Source organism: Triturus cristatus, chromosome 12, assembly GCF_964204655.1.
Source record: "Triturus cristatus chromosome 12, aTriCri1.1, whole genome shotgun sequence".
NCBI classification, from domain to species: domain Eukaryota; kingdom Metazoa; phylum Chordata; class Amphibia; order Caudata; family Salamandridae; genus Triturus; species Triturus cristatus.
Genome location: NC_140595.1, coordinates 195,759,248 through 195,782,759, shown reverse-complemented (window position 1 = coordinate 195,782,759; position 23,512 = coordinate 195,759,248). Strand labels below are relative to the sequence as shown.

The 23,512-nt window shown below is 47.4% G+C and overlaps 1 protein-coding gene across 1 annotated transcript in view; it reads right to left on the bottom strand.

The window, feature by feature from the left end:
• HYDIN (HYDIN axonemal central pair apparatus protein) overlaps window positions 1–23,512 on the bottom strand; it is a 2,467,744-nt gene that overhangs the window by 169,366 nt on the left and 2,274,866 nt on the right. The window contains exon 78 of the mRNA XM_085640020.1: window positions 20,498–20,656. Coding sequence (XP_085496146.1) covers window positions 20,498–20,656 — 159 coding nt within the window. The remainder of the gene's footprint in view (window positions 1–20,497; window positions 20,657–23,512) is intronic.

The following is a 23,512-nucleotide window of genomic DNA, read 5'->3' as shown; positions in this document are numbered from 1 at the left end:
AATAGGAATCAACAGCTTGAGTGGCCCCCTTCTTTTGTACAATCAAGTTACGATCCCTTTCGTAGCTTAGCTTCCATGTGGCTTGTTTTAATGTAAATTTTAATTGTTGCATAGAAAGGTCTAAAAGAGTGGCTTCCTCTAAGTCCAAGAGTGTAATGGCCTTCCTATAATTCTTTATAAGAATCGAATGCTCTTTTAGTGGGCCCATCAACTCTTTTGTGATTAGGGATCTTAGTGTGGCTGGCTTTCCTTTGACCAAACAGATAACCCAGCGAATGACTCCTGCCAGACTCTGTGCCCAGCTACTTCTTAGACCGAATTCTAAACGAAGGGCTGCTGCACTGCAACTATTATTAACTGAAGTTAAGCTTCTCAAGAGGGAACCCTCGATAATGTCCAAAAAACCCCATTCGACTAGGTCGATGAGTTCTATGCCGTAAAGCAAAGTTGGGGGGACTTTTGCCCGGAAAGCCTCCAGCAAATAACCAAAGTGTCTTTTACCGGTTGATTTGTATAATGCTCTTAACCCATTTCCCTGCGACTTTGCCTTGCGGGAACTATTTTCTATATGGGATTTGTTGCTCAAGTTGCTATTTACAACCTTACCCAAAAATACGTATGATTTTACTCTTTCTAATTTTTGGCCTCCCAGCTCCCAGCTAATGTGTTCCAACTTCAGTTTTTTTTCGCCCCTCCATACACATTACCTTGCTTTTGGAAATGTTTATTTTCAGGAAATGGTTTTCGGAGAATGCGTATAATGAATGCAGACGGTTGTTAAGGCCTTTTGGAGTAAGGTCTAGGATTAATATATCGTCCGCATACATTAAACAAGAGATATATCTGTCTCCCAGACGTGGGGCAATTCCTTCGCATGCAGATATGATAAGGAGGAGATCACTAACGTAAAGGGAAAACAAAAGAGGAGCTAAAAGACAGCCCTGTTTAAGGCCATTTGCCGATGGAATAAGCTGGGATAAGCCCCTTTCACCCCCCAATAGCACTCTGCACCACGTGTTATCGTGCAAATCTTGTACCAAGCATAAGAGTCTATGAGGCATTCCCAGGGCATGTAGCTTTCTCCACAGTACTTGTCGGTCGACCTTATCAAAGGCCGTGGAGAAATCTATGAATGCCGCATAGACTCTCCCCTTTCTGGCTCCAATATATTTATCGGTTATTACCTGGAGGGCTGTTAAGTTGTCCATGGTACTGTGGTTTTTCCTGAAACCTGTCTGCTCGAGAGGAAGAATATTTAAATGCTCCACCCAATCATTTATTCGTTTGAGCAGACATCTTGTAAAAACTTTGCCGATTGCATCCAACAGTGCAATCTGGCGGTAATTCTGAGGGGATAAACGATCTCCCTTTTTAAACAATGGTACCAGGATACTTCCCTTCCAAGAGGGTAAAACCTTACCTCTAGATAAACAAATATTGAAAATTGGACAGAGTAGCATACTCCATTTAGCCCTGTTCTGTTTTAGTACATTAATGGGCAATTCATCCGGGCCCATAGCCCCGGAGTGCCTCATTTCTCCAATAGCTAAGTCTATGTCCTTTTCTGTAAATGGCTCTAAAGACAAGCTCATTTCGTTTGGCCGTACTTGCGAGGTCACCGTATTATTGCTTGCATAAAGATTAGAGACAAAATCCCTCCATATTTGTTCCTCAATAGGGATGGGTGAAGGGCTTGTTCTCAGTCCGCACCCCTCACCTATAAGGGACCAAAATTGCCTCATTTCCCCGTTAATAGCAGCTTCTCTTATTTTTACCCAGATAGCATCCTCTTTTTCTTTGCGTAATGTGGTTAATAGCCTTCTCCGTTTCCTTTTTAACATTGTTATTTTTTGTGCTATAACAACAGATCTATTTAAATATTGGGCCCTTACTAATTTATTAATTTCTATGTTAAGCAGTCTCAGAGGGCTAGTAAATATTCCAAAGGACTTTTTCCTATTGAGCTTTTTTGCCCCTGTTATCACTGACTTCAAGAACAGAGAGAAATTTTCAATTTCAGAGCCATACCAGGAAGGAAGCTCAGATATTGCTACATCGAGCATTTCTTCCAAATTTCGACACGCCCTTGCGTTCCAGTAGCACCTTCCTGATTTGGAACCGAAATTTGTTTGATCACTATTCAGAGACCACTGATCACATTTAGATGGCTTTACATTCATCGAGATGGAGAGGATTCTGTGATCACTTAACGGTGTATCAATAATATCGAGATCCTTCAATAACTCAAATGATTGGGACCCCATTATTACGTAATCAAGAATCGATTCCCCTTGGTGGGATTTGTGCGTGAACTTAGCCGGGGAATCCGAGGGGAGTCTCCCATTTGCAATAATCCCATCCATTTCTGCCAACTCATTTAGTAAAAGTTTGCCACGTTTATTTGTTTTTATATTTTCAGGAAACGCTGCCCGAGGAATATGGAGAGTTTCTTCTCTAAGTTTATCACAGAATAAGTTTATGCTTGAGTTGGAGATCTTGCAATTCAGGTCCCCGACTAAAATTATAGCCGCCGTTGGATCTTTCTCCCTGATACTCTGGCTATGCAAGAAAACCTTTTTTAAGATTGCATTAAAACCAGCTTCCGGTGGTATATAGACATTTATCAGAACCAGACGATTGCCAGTTTTAGGATTGCCAGACTCAAATAAGGTTACTACTTGGAAGAGTTTACTCGGATCCATATAGTGCACATAGTTCCAATTTATTCGGTTCGATAAGAGGCAAGCTATCCCCCCACTGGCATGTCCTTTTTTATTCGGGGTGGCACTACCTTCCAATACATAATAATCTTTCCCTATTTGAATTTTATCGGTACACCATGTCTCCTGGAGGCATATTATATTTGCCTCCAGGGACAAAAGGAATGCCGTTTTCTCCGGACTGTTTTTTAAACCGGCTGCATTCCAGGATATTATAAATAATTCTTTGCTAAAGATGCGAATTAGATAGTTGTTTATTTAGGGATCTTTCTGCAAGAACTCTGGGAAGCCAATTCCATTGAACATTTTCCTCTCCGATATCAGATTGATAAGATGGCAAGGTAGGGTTAGCATAGGATACTAAACGAGAATCCTTAGACTTGCATATTTTTAACTCTGTAAGCTCACCCACCTTATTTATACTACCTGTTGCTGCTTGCAACAGAGAAAAGGGGGGCTTCTGGCGAATTTGGGATTTAAGGATATTGTTTTGTCTAGTATGCCCCAACACCGGGATTACATCTATTCCTCTGCTCTGCAGATCTTCTGAGCGTTGCAGAATTAGATTGGCTACTAACTTGGAGTGGAACTTCACCCTAGTTATCATCCCCACTTCTGATTTTAATAATTGTACCCTATCTAGATCGGCTGATTGTATTAGTTTCAAGTTAGCAGATTCTTGAAAATATTTAAGCAAGAGGGATCTGTTCAGAATGCATTCAGCATCAAAAAGGGGAGAAAATTCTACCCATACGGTATCTATGCTTTTCTCCTTAGACTCTATTAACGGGACACCTCTTGCAACTACTCCCAAGAAAGATGTTGCTAGGGGGTTAAGTATTGGAGCTACTTGGCCGGAGGGGTTTTGCTCCTGTCCTGAAAATGTTGGATTTTTTGACCCAATTATATCCCTATTGATGGTAACTTGTTGGAAGAGGATATTTGTGTCAATTGTTGATGATGGGGAGGGGGGGGGGGGAGTAGATAATAATGCTGGAGTAGCCAAGGGCGGAGGCACAATATTTTCTTTAATGATCTTATTTTCAGGGTTATTATCCTTTTCAGCTACCACCTGAGTTTGATATACCTCATTGTGTAAGGGGGAATTAAGATGTTTTCTAAAGAGGATTTTCCTCCGCCTATTTTTTTCTATCCGTCTCAATAGTTTCCTCTTATTATTTCCGTTCTTTTTTATTATCACTGACTTCCTTTTATTACCATTCCCTACCGGAGTGGCGTCCACCTCTCTATCTCCTTCTCCCTGTTGCTTCTTAAAAATAGTAAAAAGGCCATTCCCAGTTTTTGGAGGGAGTTCCCCACAAAATTTAATTTCTGAATCATTAACTAAAGAACAATTTAGGGTGGGGGATGGCTGGGTAGCACTTGTTTTTACATCCTCATATACTCTATTTGGAACATTATTAACTACAGATAATTGATCTTTTATTCCTACCTCATCTGATACTACAGAGGAGGAGGACTGCTCCTTTTGGACTGCATCCTTCTCTTTTTGAGTGCCCAATAAAACTTTCAAAATTTGGGTCACTGTATCAAGTACACAGTCGGATCCCCCCACAAATTTTTCCAATAATTGTAAAATGGACGACAATAAGTGTTCTAATATATGGAGGGAATCAGAAATGTGTTTGTCTGTCCCCTGACATTGTAGTGCATTTATCCCAATCAGATTTAAATTGGGGCTTATGGAAAAATTTGAGTGTGAGGACTTGGAAGGGGTACTACTGTAAAGATGCAAGCCAGCATGGGTCGATGTTACCGGGGTTTTTAAGTCCATCTCGGCTTTGACCAGGTCAGTCTCTATGTACCTTTGACATAGGTCTTTGTCAAGGACCATTGGAGACAGACCATTGTTGAAAGAATCTTTTGTTGGCGATATATTTACTGTATGATGGGCCTCTTCGTGTGAAGTTTTCTCTATATGCAAGTTATCTTGTTCTATGTCTTTCTTTGTTTTTATGACTACTTCTGGTACCAGTTCAATAATATTTTTCATTGTAGAGAATAGGGGAGGAGAAAAACCACACTCAGAGGACAAAGGTGCTACTTTTGTTACTACTGAACTATTATCAACAATTACCTTTTTATTTTCAGGCATCTCTCTCGAAGTATTGGGTAATATGTCTGAATGGATAGCTCCAGAGTCCTTAATATCCTACAACATATTGTCCGCCACTATAGCTTTATTCTTACCCCTTTCCCAAAGATTAAAAAGCTGGCAAGTGCTTTTCAAATTAGTGGCTTGGCTGAGCTTATTTCGGAGGGGATTCGATCTGGTTTTTGAGCCTGATCTTCCTACCAGTATTCTCCCAGACCTTAATTTCTTTGTCATCATCACAAACAAACAATGAGAAACGATAAAAAGTGTAGGGGAAATTACTATTTAGTGCATCTAGGCTGAAATACTTGGCAGTTTTCTCTAAGGTATAAATTTAATGAACTAATCCTAGGCCTGATAATCTATGTCTACAGAACCTCTCAGATTGTTGTAAACATTCTAAAACATTTCTCAGATGGGGCGAGGAGGTCACAAGACAGGTGGGGGTACTCTGGCCGAACAGTATGCGGATAGACAGATGTTAGGGGACTGGCCTAGCCTAGCCTTCTCGTGCCTCTGAGGGCCTCAGAGGGCCCGCCCTTGTCCCGGGCTTCTCCCGGGCGCTTCCCGCGCGCTCCAGCGCAGCGGAGCAGTGACCAGTTTGATATAGATTGGGTGTAGAGGGGGGCGTGGCCTACAGGGAGAGCGTCACCAGGTGGATTGGGTGAAGGAAACAGCAGGGACTCTTGGAAGTTGGAGTCCTGCAGTATTCTCGCTCGCAGCCCTGTCTACCAAAAGCCCTCAGTGCGATGTGTCCAGGATTCAGCAAACCACAGCACCGTGAAGCGGGACCCGGGAAGCGGGTCCGGCGAAAGGTAGCGCCTTACAAAGCGCTAGCTGTGAGCCTCAAGACGCTTCCTCAGTCCTCCAGCGTCAGGATCAAACTCCAGCACAACAAGTAGCAGTGGAAAGGTAACCGCCGAGGTTCAAAGTCCAGAATCTTTTCACTGATTGCAAGGGGGCGTGGCCTACAGGGAGAGCGTCACCAGGTGGATTGGGTGAAGGAAACAGCAGGGACTCTTGGAAGTTGGAGTCCTGCAGTATTCTCGCTCGCAGCCCTGTCTACCAAAAGCCCTCAGTGCGATGTGTCCAGGATTCAGCAAACCACAGCACCGTGAAGCGGGACCCGGGAAGCGGGTCCGGCGAAAGGTAGCGCCTTACAAAGCGCTAGCTGTGAGCCTCAAGACGCTTCCTCAGTCCTCCAGCGTCAGGATCAAACTCCAGCACAACAAGTAGCAGTGGAAAGGTAACCGCCGAGGTTCAAAGTCCAGAATCTTTTCACTGATTGCAAGGGGGCGTGGCCTACAGGGAGAACGTCACCAGGTGGATTGGGTGAAGGAAACAGCAGGGACTCTTGGAAGTTGGAGTCCTGCAGTATTCTCGCTCGCAGCCCTGTCTACCAAAAGCCCTCAGTGCGATGTGTCCAGGATTCAGCAAACCACAGCACCGTGAAGCGGGACCCGGGAGGCGGGTCCGGCGAAAGGTAGCGCCTTACAAAGCGCTAGCTGTGAGCCTCAAGACGCTTCCTCAGTCCTCCAGCGTCAGGATCAAACTCCAGCACAACAAGTAGCAGTGGAAAGGTAACCGCTGAGGTTCAAAGTCCAGAATCTTTTCACTGATTGCAAGGGGGCGTGGCCTACAGGGAGAGCGTCACCAGGTGGATTGGGTGAAGGAAACAGCAGGGACTCTTGGAAGTTGGAGTCCTGCAGTATTCTCGCTCGCAGCCCTGTCTACCAAAAGCCCTCAGTGCGATGTGTCCAGGATTCAGCAAACCACAGCACCGTGAAGCGGGACCCGGGAAGCGGGTCCGGCGAAAGGTAGCGCCTTACAAAGCGCTAGCTGTGAGCCTCAAGACGCTTCCTCAGTCCTCCAGCGTCAGGATCAAACTCCAGCACAACAAGTAGCAGTGGAAAGGTAACCGCCGACGTTCAAAGTCCAGAATCTTTTCACTGATTGCAAGGGGGCGTGGCCTACAGGGAGAGCGTCACCAGGTGGATTGGGTGAAGGAAACAGCAGGGACTCCTGGAAGTTGGAGTCCTGCAGTATTCTCGCTCGCAGCCCTGTCTACCAAAAGCCCTCAGTGCGATGTGTCCAGGATTCAGCAAACCACAGCACCGGGAAGCGGGTCCGGCGAAAGGTAGCGCCTTACAAAGCGCTAGCTGTGAGCCTCAAGACGCTTCCTCAGTCCTCCAGCGTCAGGATCAAACTCCAGCACAACAAGTAGCAGTGGAAAGGTAACCCCACTATTTGCTGGTGTTTCACTGTTTTTCGACCTTAGTCTGGCTGTGGCCCTGCTAATCTGGACCCCAGCCTAGCTGCTTCCTCTCTAAAATGGTTTGCATGTACATTAGGTACATATCTAATTGGATTATGGAGTGCCTTATAAGCCCCTAGTATATGGTATACTATGTACCTAGGGCATAGGTACCTCAGAGGCCTACCAGGGGATGCAGCATGTATTATGCCACCCCTGGGAAGCAATCCAAAATGGCACCACAGGTCTGCTACTGCAGCCTGGGTAAGGGTGTGCTTGCACTCCTTACAGCGGTATAGGCTACCTATATACACATATATATACAGACACATATAAACCTATAAGCCACTCCTATGGCAGGCCTTGACAATCCTGAAGGCAGAGTGCTTGGTTTTGTGTGAGAGGGTGCCCAAGCATGAGCTGAGCCCCTCTGCAGCTTTCAGAAATCATTCTTTATAGCTGTTCTGTGATACAGCCATACCATATACTCTCAAGTGCATTATAACCTCGCGGTAAATGCTAACTTTGGAATGGCTGCATCAAAACATGTCGTGTTTGGTGTCAAACACTTTGGAATACTACCCCCCCACCGCCAGTTCTGCCGGTGGGGGTAGCATTCCACCCTTCTAGAGGGAGAGACATGTTCACACTGGTCAAACCCGGTAGGACTTTCCTGAGCCCTGGCATCACAAAATTGATGCCTCTGCCACAGACATGGGTCTGGCCTCCTGCTGCTGACCGAAACTCCGGCAGGGGAGGCCTGGACAATAGGTTTCCTGTCGAAGGGAGGTGTGACCACCTCCCCAGACAGGCAGATGTGTATTGGGGCTGGGCGGGAGCACTCTCTGGTGCTTTGAAGTCCCTCACTGGGGGCACGTTTCCTGTCCCTGTGCATAGCCCAGTTCAAACCGGTTGCAGGGGCTACCTGCCCCTGCGCTGGCGCAAAACTGGACAATGGAAATGGGTGTAACCACCCCTCTTTCCAAGCCCACCCATAGGTGGGGCCTTAGAGTTAGTCCATCCCCTAAACTTGGTATAAGTATAGGAATCCAGTCCCTAGGACTTTAGATTACCCTGGACGAAACTCTGCAACATATATCCTGGACCTTCGATGTTCTACTTTAACTAGAAGACTGAAGAAATCTCCCTTGGGGTCAAGGAGTGACTCCCCTGCTTGGCAGGCACCAAAGAAGCAACTGACCGGTCTGCATCGCTGAAGCTCCCGCCGGAAGCCGAAGTCTTTGCATCACCAGAGTTGGATTTCCAGACTTCCCCAAGGCTACCCTGAGTCCACAGCAAAGCTGAGGCCTGTGGCTATCGTGGGTAACGTGGAACCGTGACCCCTGGACACCGTGAACTTTTGCAGCAACACTATCTTCCTGGTCCTCCTCGAAGTTGTGCTTTGGGCTACGAGTAGCCCCAGCCTTGAGCACCTCCTGCACCAAAGATTGTTGGCATCCACTCCACGAGTGACCCGTGGGCCAGCTTCAAGTGCGACCGCTCGAGGCTCCTTCGCGATCACTAGCCCGTTGGCTAGCAGGTCCCCACGAAGACAACTCCTTTTCTAATTGGGCTTTCCTGGTTGCTCCAGACGTGCCCTGACTTACCCTTGCTGGGTGAGTCCCACAGACCTTGCTGGTCCGCACCGCAGTCCTTTCTCTGAATTCCAGTGACTTGCCGTTGCCAAGGCTTGTTGGGTCCATTCTGCACTCGCTGCACCGCAGCACTCGACAGAATTCGTGGGGCAGCTTGAATCCGGCTCATGGACTTCGTCGACGCATCCTGGACCTCGTGGCTGAAGAGTCAAGACACCCATCAACTCACCTGAAACACCCGACATCTGTGGGCATTGGTTCATCCTGTCCTTGGTCACTGGTTAGTGACCCAGACTCTGTCCCCTCTGCTTTCAGGTTCCTTCCATCCTAGATCCAGGCTTGGATCTCTTCGGACAGCAGTTCTTTGCAGACTTCCATTGAAATCGACGACGCGACCCGACACCAAAAGACACATATGCACCCGGCTTCCCTGGGTGAAGTAACTCGAGTACTCCGGTGCTCCCGTGGGTGCTAGCCCTAGAACTTCTTAAGTCCAAAAGGGTTTGGTCCTGACTCGATTCTAAGTGTCTCTAATCTTTAAATTTCCAACCGCGACATTGCCCATAGAAGATAACGGGAACCCGCGGTTGTGTTTTCACACTGCATACAGTCCCCATGGGTCCCCTGTGTTACTACCTTGGGTGGTTCCTTGGGGTCCCAGCGATTCTACAGGCTCTAGGCCTTGTGTCTATCCCAGTCATGGTTCTTATACCACTTTTTTGGTATATGGTTTGGTACGCCCCTAGGGCCCAAACGTATATTTGTGCTATTACTGATAATTGCTAACTTGTAAACAAAGTACTTCGAACTCCAGTCTCATAAAGGGACTAGAGGGGTGTGTTTTATCTTAAATACATATATTTTGAATATATACCTGGTGTGGTTGTCCTTTCATTTGATCATTCAAGAAATTATAGACTGGTAAAACAAGCTGCTTTACATTCCTTCAAGACTTAGCCTGAAGGCTGCTCTCCATAGCTACCAGTAGGATAGCTTTCAATAAAGGCTGTCTTTAACCATTCACCATAAGGGGTTGTTTGGACTGATACAAGGTGCCCACAAGAACTAGTGGGCAGCATATATCAGGCCACCATCTCACAGTGCCCAGGCAGGTGCAGGCAATCCCAATAGCCAGCAGGGCTGGCACACACATTTTCAAGGCGCTTCCAACTTGCCAGGTTCGGATGGTATGCAATGCTAGGCAGTCGCACGAACGCAGCTCAAGGCGGGTGGCGTGTAGACACACTGGTGACCGGGTTGTAGTCACCGTGGGTTGTGCTGCGCAGTTCTCTCGTGCAGTGTCCCAGAAGTTATGCACAGCAGTGCAGACCAGGCGGGATATGGATGTCGAATGCCTGAGGGAGGAGGGATGTGCAAGCGGGCCAGTTGGAGTGTGAGGACTCTTCTATGCCGAGCACCCACCTTTGATCTTCAGGCACGCCAGAGATGGCCGCGCCCTAATGCCAGGATCCAGATAGGGCCACGCACGAGCCCGGACTGTCAGGCAGCAGTGCGCTGCGGTACAGTTCCAACCCGGCCGCAGTCTATTCAGGGGCCTCCCCCTGCGACGCGGTCAGCCGAGAACCCCGCGGCCGAGCTGGGCGACAGTGCCAGGGCGTCCTCGAGGCCCGGGGCCTCCGGTTTGCGCTCCTACAATGCCAGTTGCAGGCGAGTCACAGTGTCGCAGGGCAGACTCGCGGGGGCACAGCAGTGCGCCCAGCAGTGCGCCCAGCAGCACCAGCTCTGCCCAGGTGGACGCGGAGCCGGCACAGTGACGGATCGTCGGTCCGACGTGGGCCATGCGAATCCGAAGGCCACGACAGCAATCTTTGCTCTGGAGCACTGGAGGTAACCGGGGGCAGCTGGAGATAACCACAGGGTCAGAGTAGTGGGCAGTGCTCGTGAGGTCAGATGATTTTTTTGGGGGGGGATTTTTTTTAAACATGTTTTTATTGACATTTTATATTTACTGTGACATTTTGCAACATGTTGCAGGGTATCCATCAACATATCCTGAACTTCAAAATAAATGCATTGTTCGTCGTGCAGTTATTAGTCCAATGTCTCGCCTGTGCGGACGTGATCCTGTGTAAAATTTCTGAACGGAACTGGTTTGGATTCGAACTGGGGAGGGAGAGGGGGGGGGGGGAGTCCATGGAGTTTTTGGGTACTGGCGTCGTGGGTGGGCGCTGGAAGATATATGCCCTGGTGGACTGTGGATCCACGTACTTCTAGGGATCGTGAGGTCAGATGATAGGCTCACTGGCGGATGGTGCAGCCCTCTTGCCACCGGCGAGACCACGCCCGGTCCGTGAACACTTGTACTAGCCTTTCCCTTGATGGGATGGTAGAAAGGGTTTCATTGGCAAACAGATTGCTTGGAGCTCCAGCAAGCTGATGTTGAGTCCAGATTCCGATAGAGACCAGAGTCCTGTGATCTCCACCTCTTCCAGATGGCGTCCCCATCCTAGGAGTGATGCATCTGTCACAACTGGATGTATGACATTACAACGCTGGTTTTTACAATGCGTGCAGTTACAACGCATGCGTTACAACGCATGCGATGTTACAACTCTATGTCATTACAACGCAAGTCTTTACAACGCTATGCCATTACAACGCAAGTCTTTACATCGACTTGCGCTAGATGGCGTGCTAACATTAAAAAAGTGTAATTTACTATTCCAACTCCAGTCCACTTAACAGTAGAGAAGGTGTTGGGATAGTAAACTACACTATTTGTAATGTTAGTACGCCATCTAGCGCAAGTCGATGTAAAGACTTGCGTTGTAATGGCATAGCGTTGTAACATCGCATGCGTTGTAACGCATGCGATGTAACTGCACTGCGTGGTAAAAACCGCGTTGTAATGGCTGTTCCCCGTCACAACTGTGAGATAGGGTTGGGGGAGGGGGTCTGCCCCTGACCCAACCGCGGTTTGTCAGCTACCACTGCAGGTCTCTTGCAGTTCCCTCCGAGATCTGGACCATGTCAGAGAGATTCCCCTGATGCCTCGCCCATTGGAACTTCATGTCCCACTGCAGAGCCCGCATATGCCATCTGGCATGTGTCACTAGAAGGATGCAGGAGGCCAGGAGGTCCAACAGCCTCAGTGTCATTCACACAGAAATCCAAGACAGAGGCTGAAACATTGGAATCATAGGCTGAATATCCTGGACTCGCGGTTCAGGAGGATAGGCCTGAAATTGCAACATCTCCAGAACAGCTATGACGAAAGGAAGTGTCTGAGAAGGAGTCAGGTGTGACTTCGGCACTTTGATAGTGAACCGCAGCAAATGCAGAAGGTCCACAGTATTCTGGTGCCAGTGGGCAGGCAGTATGGGAATGTGGAAATATGCTTCTTGCAAGTCAAACACTACCATCCAGTCTCCCGGGACCCAGGCAGACAGGACTTAAGCAAGCGGGAACATTTTGTACTTCTCATTCTTGAGGAAGAAGTTGAGAGAGTGCAGGTCTAAAATAGGACAAAGGTCTCAGTCCTTCTTGGGCAACAAGAAATAGCAGGAGTAGCAACCACGACCTACTTCTGGCGACGGCACCCTCTCGATGGCTCCCTTGGTCAACAGAGCTGTCACTTCCTAGCTGAGCAAGACGAGATGGTCCTCTGCCAGCCTATCACAAGCAGATAGCATGGGTAGAGGGGTAGTTACAAAGCGGAAGGAGCATTCCCTCCAGACAATCTGAAGAACCCATCAGTCTGATGGTATAGACCTCCAGTGGGGCAGGTGATGGCGTATCCTGCCTCCCACTGGGTGCCCATGATGGTAAGAGGGTAGAAATTACGGGTTTGGAGGCTGCTAGCAGGTGGTGGATTGGTCCAACCTCTGGCTGCCCGACCCACGTGGTCTGTGGGCATCAGGTCCTAGACCATGCAGAGGCTGGGAAAATTGTACGCTGTGGTTGCTGGGAGGGAACAGAGGCAGCCACCTTCTGTGGTCACGAAAAACAGATTGGGGGTGACGAGAGGCCTTGGAAAGGCCCAAGGACCTAGTCATAGCCCTGTTGTCCTTAAAGCGCTCCAGTGCTGAATCCGCCAAGTCTCCAAAGAGACAGGAGCCATCAAAGGGCACGTCCATAAGCGATTCTTGGGCATCTGTTGAAACGCCAGTTGTTCTTAGCCAGGCGTGACACTGTAAGGCCACCGTCGAGGAAACCACTCTGCTCAGTGAGTCCGTGACATCTAGTCCACATCTGATTGTGAAATGAGGTGCATCTTTCCCATTGACAAAAGCCTCTGAGAGTATGGCCCGAGACTCCTCTGGAACTGTGAGCAGCACCTGTGCAACCGAACTGCATAGAGCATGGGAGTACCGGCCCAAAGGGCACATTGTGTTCACGAACTGCACTGCCAGGTGGATAAAAAACACCTTCCCTAAGGTGTCCAGCCTCTTTAATTCCCTATCAGGTGGGGCAGTAGGGAATGCATCAGGATTTACCTGCGAGGTAGAGACCACCAAGCTACCTGGGGTAGGGTGTTGTGTGAGGAAATTAGGGTCGCCTGGGGCAGTGGTGATCGGCAATCGTCCGGTTCACAGGAGCCCCTATGTTTTGCTTGGACCAGGTCCAAAGCAGGACATGTGTAAGGGCTTCATTGAATGGGAGAAGTGGTTTCGAGGGGGACACTCCCGGCTGAAGCACTTCCGTCAAGACATTCGCATTGACTTCCACTGAGGGTAGGCTAAGGTCAAGGTCCTCGGCCACCCTTCTCACCATTATTGCAAAGGACGCTCCACAGTAGGAGGAGAAAGCATTCCAGTATCTGGAGAAGTGTCCAGTCAATGGCCTCTGCAAAATCCTCACAACAGTGGATCTAAAGACTGGTATTTCTCAGGGTCCAGCGACCCCTCCCAAACCTCCCTGAATCCTAACCCATAAGAATAGGGCCCAGGCGCTGGCCTGAAAGGCATGGATCCAGCAGGCATCAGAGTCGGGTCAGACGACACCCCTCGGCTCCGTGTCGGAGTACGGGATCGGAATGTAGAAAGCACTGCATGCCTCAGGAGCATCAACATCTGGAACGGCACCGGGTAAGGTCGAGGTGGTAGGAGTGGCAACGGTCTGGATCCATCAGTGGATCCAAGGGGCCCGACTGATGCCGGAGAAGCCACCATGGAACCAGTAGGGGTCCCTCCTGAACCTGCAGGGCCCGAAGGAAAGCCAGCGGGAGCAGGTCAATCAGATATGAGGCACATTGCCTCATAAATCTCTTAAAGTTGAGCGGGGGTTGTTCTGGAAACTGGGGAAAACACTGAGCTGACTCAGGTGCTGGGTCAACTGTGGAGCCAGGCATTGAAGAGTGACACTCCCTTGCCTCGTCGGTCGACAGGCAAGGTTTAGTAAAAAAACCTCTTCTACTTATTACTCTTCTTCTTGCAGTGGGACTTACCCGAGGGATCCGATGACTGAGTGTGACGAAGATCTTGGGCTCCATCGCGGCGTTGCTAGTCGAGCCTCCAGGTGCTAAAGGGACTGCTTCCTCAAGGCCATCAAATTCATCATGCGACAGTCGACACAGCTCTTTACGTCATGGTCATTCTTAAAAACAAGGTACGGGTCCTTCACCAACATCGATCGGTGACAGGCACCTCAGGGCTTGAACTCAGCCTTCCAACAGGACTTCCTGCCACAACACGAGAAGATTCCCTCAAAAGAATTCGACAAAAGTAGAAAAGTGACTAGGGGGTAACTCTCTTCAGATCTGCGCTGACAGACAAAAAAAGGAAAGAACTGATGTTTGTACACTGGAGTGGCGCCTATATAGGCAATGTGCACATCACTTCCGGCACGGACGCCGCCACCTACCAGTGTGCAGTGGTACTGCTCACGAAAAATTTCAAGATCAAGTCTGATGCCTGGGGATAATTCTAAGATAAGGAATCTGCGGCTAGAAGTCTCAGGTTTACTCAAAGTATGATAACTCTTACTACAGTGGAGCGAGAGCCAAGATAGCTTAATTGAACTAATTATTATTATTTTTTTTTAAGTAGGTGGTCTGTCAATAATGCAACCGAAGTACTAGACAGATGAACTTCAAAGAGACACTGGTCTGGATAACTACCCAGTGTATAGTAGTCCTTGGAACAGAGGGGTATCCTTCAAATTAACATTCAGACCTTGCATATTGAGTGCATTCTAGGATGTTGCTGCTGAATGAAAAGGTTTATGAATAATCCTAAAAATCTCTCTCTGAGGTAATTTCATGTATGTATTCTATTGGCAAAGCAGGTTTACAAGTCCCCATTTAAATAATTTATCTTTATTAAGTTTATTCATATAGAAAAAGCAAGGCATTTACCTTTAATGTTGTGTATAGGAGCATATTGTGTGAGCATATACCAAAACATACTGCAACTTGATATGTAGTTATTGTGTCATTTCATATATTAAAGCATAGATTATCAGTAAGCAGCAGGGATAGACTAATTAATCTATGTGATACATTTCCCAAGTATAAAACTACGGTAACATATAGAAATAGTTAACAAAAACACAGTTGTTGCGGTCATGAAGCAAGTGCACATACATAATGCTCCCCCAAACATTAATCGTCTCACATCGTTGGAATACACAATTTGGCCATTTGCAAACAATTTACAGGTTTACGAGTTCCCCTTAATGCAACTTTATAGGTATTCAGGGACAATGTGCCTAAGAAAAAGAGTGCATTCCTCCAACAGCAACCACATACATTGGTAAATTTTGAGATGCCAGATGAGCAAAATGCCAGAGTGTAGGTTTCTGGAGGGATTATTAGTTTTCCAAACAGGCTGCTAATTTGTCTGTGATTCTATGTTATATAGAGAAACATTTGCCTCTGAGTTCTATATGCCTGGAGAAGACCCGAGTAATCACACTTAAATATAAGCCAACATCCAGAGGATGAAAAGCATCTATTTTGTGCCAGCAGGTACAGTCACCCAAGAGCGCTCTTCATACCATTGACACTGCAATTTATGGCTTGCATTGTATATTGAAGTGTGGCACTCTGATAGCAAACTTGGAACTATGATCAGGGACACAGCAGGTATACTACAGACACATGCATTGGAACAGGCTTCTCCAACAAGTCGCCCATGAGCTACTGGTAGCTCTCCAGCTACCAGTAAGTAACTATTCTGTGTGCAAACCAGCCTACTAAATCTGGACCCTTTGCTGGATTGAATGTATGTATGCATGTCAAAGCAGTGCATTCAAGATGAAAATATGTGTACATACAGTCTCCTAAATTGATGTGTGAAGAATAATGGATGAATTTCCAAAACATATTAAAGATGATCTTTAGGTAATAAATCATTTGGGGAGACTTCTTACCAATATTACTTTCGTGCCCAGGCACTGCAGCAGTGGCTGGCATGTATTACCTACACAGAGGCATTCCAATGCATTGACAATGCAATTTTATATTACTGCTGGCAATCCTGCCTGATACCCTGAGGTGATCACTGCAGGTAATTTTGGTGGCCATAATGTATTCTTTTTAAAAAAAAAAAAACCTTTATTTGTACCAACATGGATCACAGCTATTCAGCCGACATCCCGGAGGTCCGGCAGCATGATAAGAACAACACGTGAAAGGGTCCATGGCTATAGAACAGGAGTAACTAAGGTTTAGTTTTTAAACTAAACAAAAAATGCAAAACAAAAGCAAGGCAGAGCATATAGTAAACATGCGCAAGTTCGCAGTTGGGGCGAGGTCCCACTCCCATCCGCAGGTCAGTGCAACACACCAAAGGAGTGGGGGGGAAAGCAGAGGTATGGACTCCAAGTTATAGTCAGTTGTACATCTAAAGTTGGAAATAGAGCTAGGGGGAAAGCTGCACATCGGGCGTTTCAGTAGCCGGGGGCACACAAATATCGCCCCTATAGTGGTTCCATCGCCCCCATATCTTATGCCATTTCTTAGGGCGGCCTCGGGCACTGTCCACCGTTTTCTCTCTGAACATGCCCCAGTCCATATTTTCCATCCATGTTACCAAGGTGGGGGGTCTCTGGGATCCCCACAGCTGCGCAATATCTCGCTTCGCCACCATATTCCCCAGGGTCACCCATTGGGTCTGCGCGGCATCATAATCGGTGGGACCCCAGACATTCAGTAGGCAACGTCTTGCTTCCGGTAGCAGTGGGATCCCCGTGACCTCTTCCAACACATCATGAATTTGTTTCCAGAACTTTGTGATCTCCCCACATTCCCCAATAATGTGTAGAAAGGTGCCCAGCATCCCGCAGCCTCTCTTGCATAGGCCATCTTCAGAAAAACCCATGTGGATCAGGCGGGGCCCCGTGACATAAACCCTGTGAAGTATCTTAAGCTGCACCAGCCTAAGTCTCGCCGGGATCGCAACCTCCTTCGGAGAGGAGATGGCATACTGCCAGTCCTCATCGTTCAGCTCGAGACCATCCCTAGTCCATTGTTTGCGTACATCGAGGAGCAGATCTGTCCGAACGTTAACAAGCTTCTTGTAGATCAAGGAGATTGTGCTCTCCGGCATATGACCATCGAGAATCCTGTCCTCCACAGGGAAGAACTCAGGCACGACCTCCCCCTCGGCAATGACAGATAGCAGAGCATGACGCACCTGGGCATATCGAAAGTATTCAGTACCCCCTAATTCGTACTCCGTCTGCAGCGTCTCAAACGATTTCACCTCACCCTTAGCCAGCAGATCCCCAACTCTAGAAATCCCAATTAGGTCCCACTTCTCGAACCCTTTCGTATGCCACAATTTCCCCAATTTATCGGACTCGAAAAGCGGAGTAGCCCGGGTAAGCCTGTCCTTCCAACCCAAAGAATTTGTAACCGCCTTCCACACATGCACCGCCGTCTTAGTTGGCCCTGTGAGGGACCCATCCAGCGATTTGGAATACAGCGCCCTTAGATAATTACCCCCTAGCAACAACCATCGATCCATAGCAAAGCCAGGGTTCAACGCCGGACCATAAACGCCGTGGTTAATCGCTCCCAACTGGGTATCCCAATAATATCTTCTGATGTCAGGGAGTGCAATCCCCCCGTCATACCATGGAAGGGTCAACTTTGTAATAGCTATAAGCGGTCGACCATCCCACAACAACGAGCACTGGAGACTCTCCACCTCACGAAAATAACTGGCCGGAACTAATTCTAGGGTATTCTGTAAGGCATAGAGAAATCGGGGAAGAGACATCATTTTAAACAGTGCGGCGCGGCCCAGGAGGGAGAGCGGCAGCCGCCGCCAACCCGCAGCAACGTCCCGTCGCAAGCGTGACAACGGAGGAAGTAGGTTCTTCTCATAGCGGACAGATGGATCGGTGGAGATATATATCCCTAAGTACAGAAAACCCTGCTGGGCAATCTGGATGGAGCAATTCCGCGGGACAATAGGGGTGTCTCCACTTAGAACATAGAGATGCGACTTTCCCCAGTTAATGGCGAGACCCGAGTTTCTACCAAAAGAATTCAAGACGTCACAGACCACGATGAGGGACTTCCTAGGTGAGGTCAGGTACAACAAAATGTCGTCCGCATACAAAGAAATGCGCTCCTCGTGGTCTGGCGACCATCGGATCCCCTATATGTTTGGCTGCCATCTAATCCATGCCGCCAGTGGTTCAAGGGCGAGGGCAAACAATAGTGGCGACAGAGGACAACCCTGCCGGGTGCCTCTCCCAAGCTCAAACGGATATGACGCCCTACCGTTTACCGCGACTTTAGCCAAGGGTTCCTCATGGAGTAGCCTAATCCAGCCTATAAAACCCGGGCCGAAACCAAATTTTGTCAAAGCTGCCCACAGGTACGGCCACTCCACAGTGTCGAAAGCCATCGTGGCATCAAGTGACGCCAAGATGGCCGACTCCCGCAGCGTACCAACCCTCGCGAGCACGCCATGGAGTCGCCTGAGGTTCAACGCGGTGTTGCGGTGCGGGATAAAACCGGATTGATCCGGGTGGATCAAGTCCCCAATGACCCTTATCAAACGGTTAGCCAACAATTTGGCGAGGATTTTTGGCTCAGCATTGAGTAGTGAGATCGGCCTATACGAGCCACATCTATTCCTGGGCTTGCCATCTTTGTGTATTACCACTATTGTCGCCAGTCGTTGATCGAATGGGAAACACCCGTTCTCCCGCGCCTCTACAAACATATCTAGCAGGTGCGGGGCAATCTTATCCGGCCTGAGTTTATACAACTCTATCGGTAAACCATTCGGGCCCGAGGCCTTGCCCGGGCGTAGCGAGCGAATAGCAACTGCTACCTCTTCCGCTGTGATGTCACCATCAAGGTCTTCCCTGTCTATGTCCGAGAGACAAGGCAGGGCTATATCACGCAACAGTTCCTGCGAGTCTTCCTCCGGCCATAATGTATTCTTGTCTAAAGTGGTCTTTACTACAAAACGAATATTATTAGTAGCTCATGATTACTTTCTCTGAACATAAGTAGCTCTTTTTACACAAGAGGCTGGATACCCGGGCTTGGAACATTCTGTATGATTTAGGACAAAATGCTGAAATAGCCTTAAATGCAAATAGGGTGCAGGATTTAATTGAATAATGGCAAAAAAGTGGTACATAGCTATCCATATCTTTGGCTGGACAAAATGGGCCAAATGTACTTAAAGACTGGTTTCGAAAAGTGGTTGCAAATTGTGCACTGAGTTATTGTGACCAGTCTTTCTTAACCCATGCAACCTGTGTACCAACAGGTTGCATAGCAAAACCTCCAGTCGCAGGAGGTTGCAGAATAATCAGACTAATTAATATTAATGAAGCAGGTTGCTACATAGAGATAGTGGTTTGCAATGAACAGCAGACCTACCTCCCTGTGTTTGAATTTCTCAAAAACGAAACGTTTTTTGCAACACTCCTTCAACTGAGGTCACAAACCATTGCAACATTCCTCTCCAGTTCGGAAATAGAAGAGGGGCACCGCTTTCACAACCATCCTATACACAATTCAGCAACAATCACAAAAGCTTTTTATGAGGAAAATAAATTCCAACTTGTAAAAGTGCTTTATAGATTCTGAAATGCAAATTTCCAGGTACAAATTCTGTGACTTTGTGAACCCCAGACTTTATGACAGCAAAGCTGTTTTGTACAAATGCCCTCCAATATTTAGATTCTTTAAAACTTTGCCTGAAGAATTTGATCACTTTAATTATTATTATCTTTCAGATCTGGCCCTTACCTTGGAGATGATGTGGAACTACAACATTAGGGGCAACCATAACAAAAATCTGTAGTTCAACCTCAGAAGTTGGGAGCACACCACATGATAGTTTGACCTCTCCAAATTCAAGGCCACCTATATTGGCACAGTATTCTACAGATCCTTCACACAATCTAACTAGTAGTTCCCAACACTGGTTGCTTAGTGACCAAGCATAAATTTAAGATGCAGCTTATGGTTTTTATTTTATGTTACAAATCCAACATATCATATTGGCGGGTTTACATTAAAATGCAAAATGGCCACAGGCATGTCATGATGACTAACACAATGAATGTGGCATGTGTTGTGTGAAAAATATTGTTATGTGAAGTAATTCAGTAAGTGACACATTTGAATTTCTTTTCCTATGTGCACAAGTTAAGGAGCACACATATCACCCAAGCTATTAGGATAAGTGCATCTAAAACTTAAGGTCTAAAAAGAGTTCATAAAGTACTTTCCATTCTGCCATCTTATCAAAGTTTAATTTCTGCCTATTTCTGAATACCACATCCGTAAATAGCCACATGTTTTGCCTCAAATACACATCCCTCCAGCCAAGGAGCCTATATTCAGCGATCTCCAGCTTTTTATGTGTCTCACCTTAGGGTCCTGAAGTACTGGTAGATTTGGGGTGATTCCCAAGGAAAAAGTGATAGGGGCAATACTGCGGTTCACTATCGGAACAACCTTCTTCAACGTCTGTCCAGCACTAAGAGCACCGAAGTTCACCACACGCTGCTTGGGGTCTGCCACTTCAACCTTCATAGGAAGAATCATGCAAAAGGTAAGAAACAAACAACTAGGCAATGAAGTACAAAAAAACAAAATCTAAAATACAAACTCAATGACAATGGAGGTAGAATATGCAGTTTGTCTAAGGGAGGAGAGATTAAAAGTTAAATATATCAGAGGGTAAAGCCAAGAATATAAACCAATATGAAGAAGTTATAAATCTTGAAAATGAATATAAAGTTTGGTAATAAATGACATAGGTGAATGACATAAGTGAAGTAGGAAAATAATCTCACTTTAACTTTAGCAAACCAAATGGCCTCCTCCAAAGTTGGGGGAACCTATTCAATGAGTTCAATGGACTTCTGACCCGAAAATGTAAAAAGAGATTAATACAGACCTGTAGGTAAGTAGGATCTGCTTTAATGGTCACCTCCACTTTTTGCTTGTATCATTATGTTTTACTGACTAGTCTGACTGGGATTCTGCTAACCAGGAACCCAGATTCTGTATTTTTCCCTAAATTGGACATGGTGAGTACTTGGGTACACTCCAGAATGGCTACTGGTGTACCCTTGTAAGTCCATAGTATATGGTATTAAGGTACCCAGGGCATGGGTACACCAGGGGTCTCCCATGGGCTGAAGCATGTATTATGCCACCCATGAGAGACCACTCCAATTGTGACTATAGACCTGCCATTGCAGCCTGTGTAAGCTGGTGCTAGCACCACTTACGACAGATATAAATTTCCTTATATCTGAGGTCACTGCACTCAAAACCTATAAGTCACCCTAAGGCAGGAGTTTCAATCCTGAAGGCAGGGTGCTCGGTTCTAAGTGTGAGGGTTCCCCTGCTTGAGCGGGACACCCCTACAACCTTCGGAGCCGATTCTCCCGTGTTGTAAGTACATCAGCCATCACAATACATAGAGTGGCCATGCGCCATTAAGCGATGACCTTCTCTAAATTGGCTGCAACAAACCCTGTTGTGTTTGGTATCAAACATGTTTGAAACATACTGTGAAGCTCCTCCAGGATGCCCCCAGTGTTACCCGTACCAGTCTTCTAGACCCGGACAGCAAACTATGGCTGCTGCTGACCAGAGACACGATTCTGCCCTCCTGATGCTGAGCCAAGCCAGAGCAGAGGAAGGCAGGACAATAGGCAGTTCAGGGAGCCATTGGCGAAACTGGACAACGAACATGGGAGTAACCTCCCCACTTTCCGGCACCTCCTGTGGGAGGGACTCCTGAATCGTCTCAACCCTTTCCTTAGGGTACTTAAGGGCTTACCCGTAGATGTGTCCCTAGACTAGTCGTGGGACATGATTCAGATCCAATACCACTTCAACTTCGACTGTCTGGACACTTTGGACATCGCTGGACTTCACTTTTGGGAACCAAGACTGCAACTGGGTGGACTTCTGCTGGTCCTGGTCTCGTCGTCCTACAAGTCTGCTGCAAAGTCTGTGCCTTTGCTCCATACAGGTCTGTGGACATCCAAGACATTCGAAGTAATCTCCGTTGGAGTGAAGGAGTCATTTCACTGCATCTGCAGGCACCGCAACAAAGCTGACCGATCTGCTGTTCCTGGACCCCGAAAGATTCAGCAACATAGGTGGTGGTTCTGAAACTCCCTCAAGGTCTGGACTGTCTTCCTAGCAAGTCGGTGGCCAGTATACCTCGTCGGAACCACCGGAGAAGTATCCCTATGCATCGTGTCGACTTGCCGTTGCCGAGGCTTGTTGACTCTCTCCTCCAGAGATCTTCGGGCTCCAAGAAGTTCCAGCCTCAAGCATTCCTTTAACCGAGATCTTCGCCTGCTCCACATCCTTTGCACCATGAGCCTTCATCTTTTGGTGAGCTGCTTGAGGTCGTCTTGCGACTCCTTTGCCTCCGGCCTGTGGGTCCTCTTGAGGGTCTTATTTGGCTACAGTGGGCTCCCCTGCTTCTGGTGAGTCACTTGGTCCCGACACTGCCCCTTTTTTGATGACTATGTTGTTTTCAGCTGCCAAGGCTTGTTGTTGCCCCTGCCGGACAATGACCTCTTTGCTCTCGAAATCCAACATGGGACAGTTCGTGCACGGCTCCTGGTCTTCCTCTGCGTCGCATGGTCCGTACGGCTGCAACTTCAAGGGCACTGTCAACTCTCCTGCATCCCCGATATTGGTTGCCATTCATATTCCGTGCCTCCTGGTCACTCCTCAGTGGCATAGACTCTGTCGCCTCTGCTTTCAGGTACCTCTCATCCTGAATCCATCATTGGGTTACACCGGACAGTTTTGTTTTCCTCTCCAGCGGCATCTTTTTCGAAGTCCTCCATTGTGGTCTACGGCGGTTTCCGACGTCACTTCACACCTATGCTGCTGTAGGTATCCTGGTTCCTCTGGTATCCACGAGGGGGGTGACTCTCCGACCTTCTATCTTCCATGGGGTTTCTTCGGGGTCCACTGGGAAGGGTCCTTCTTCTCTAAAATTGCAACTGCGTCTTACCCATTGACTTCAATTGAGTACGCTGTCCTGTTCCATCTCTGCACACCACCTCCATGGGGTTCCTAGATACTCGTCACCTTGGGTGGTTCCTTGGGTCTCCGACTCTTCTAAGTCTTCTGGGTCCACTCTTGACTTGATTCGTGGTTCGCATTCCACTATTTTAGTACATGGTTTGGTCTCCCTCAGCGGACTACTGTGTATTTGTGCTTCTTGATTATTCTATTGACAAAGTATTGTGTGAATATTGTGCATATATGGGTAGGATATATTGTATTGTGTCAGTGAGTGTTAATAATAAATACATATTTTTTATAACTACGCTGTGTGGTTCTTTTTACCTTAACCCATAACATAAAAGTAAGTCCTGGTAAAACAAGCTGCTTTACACT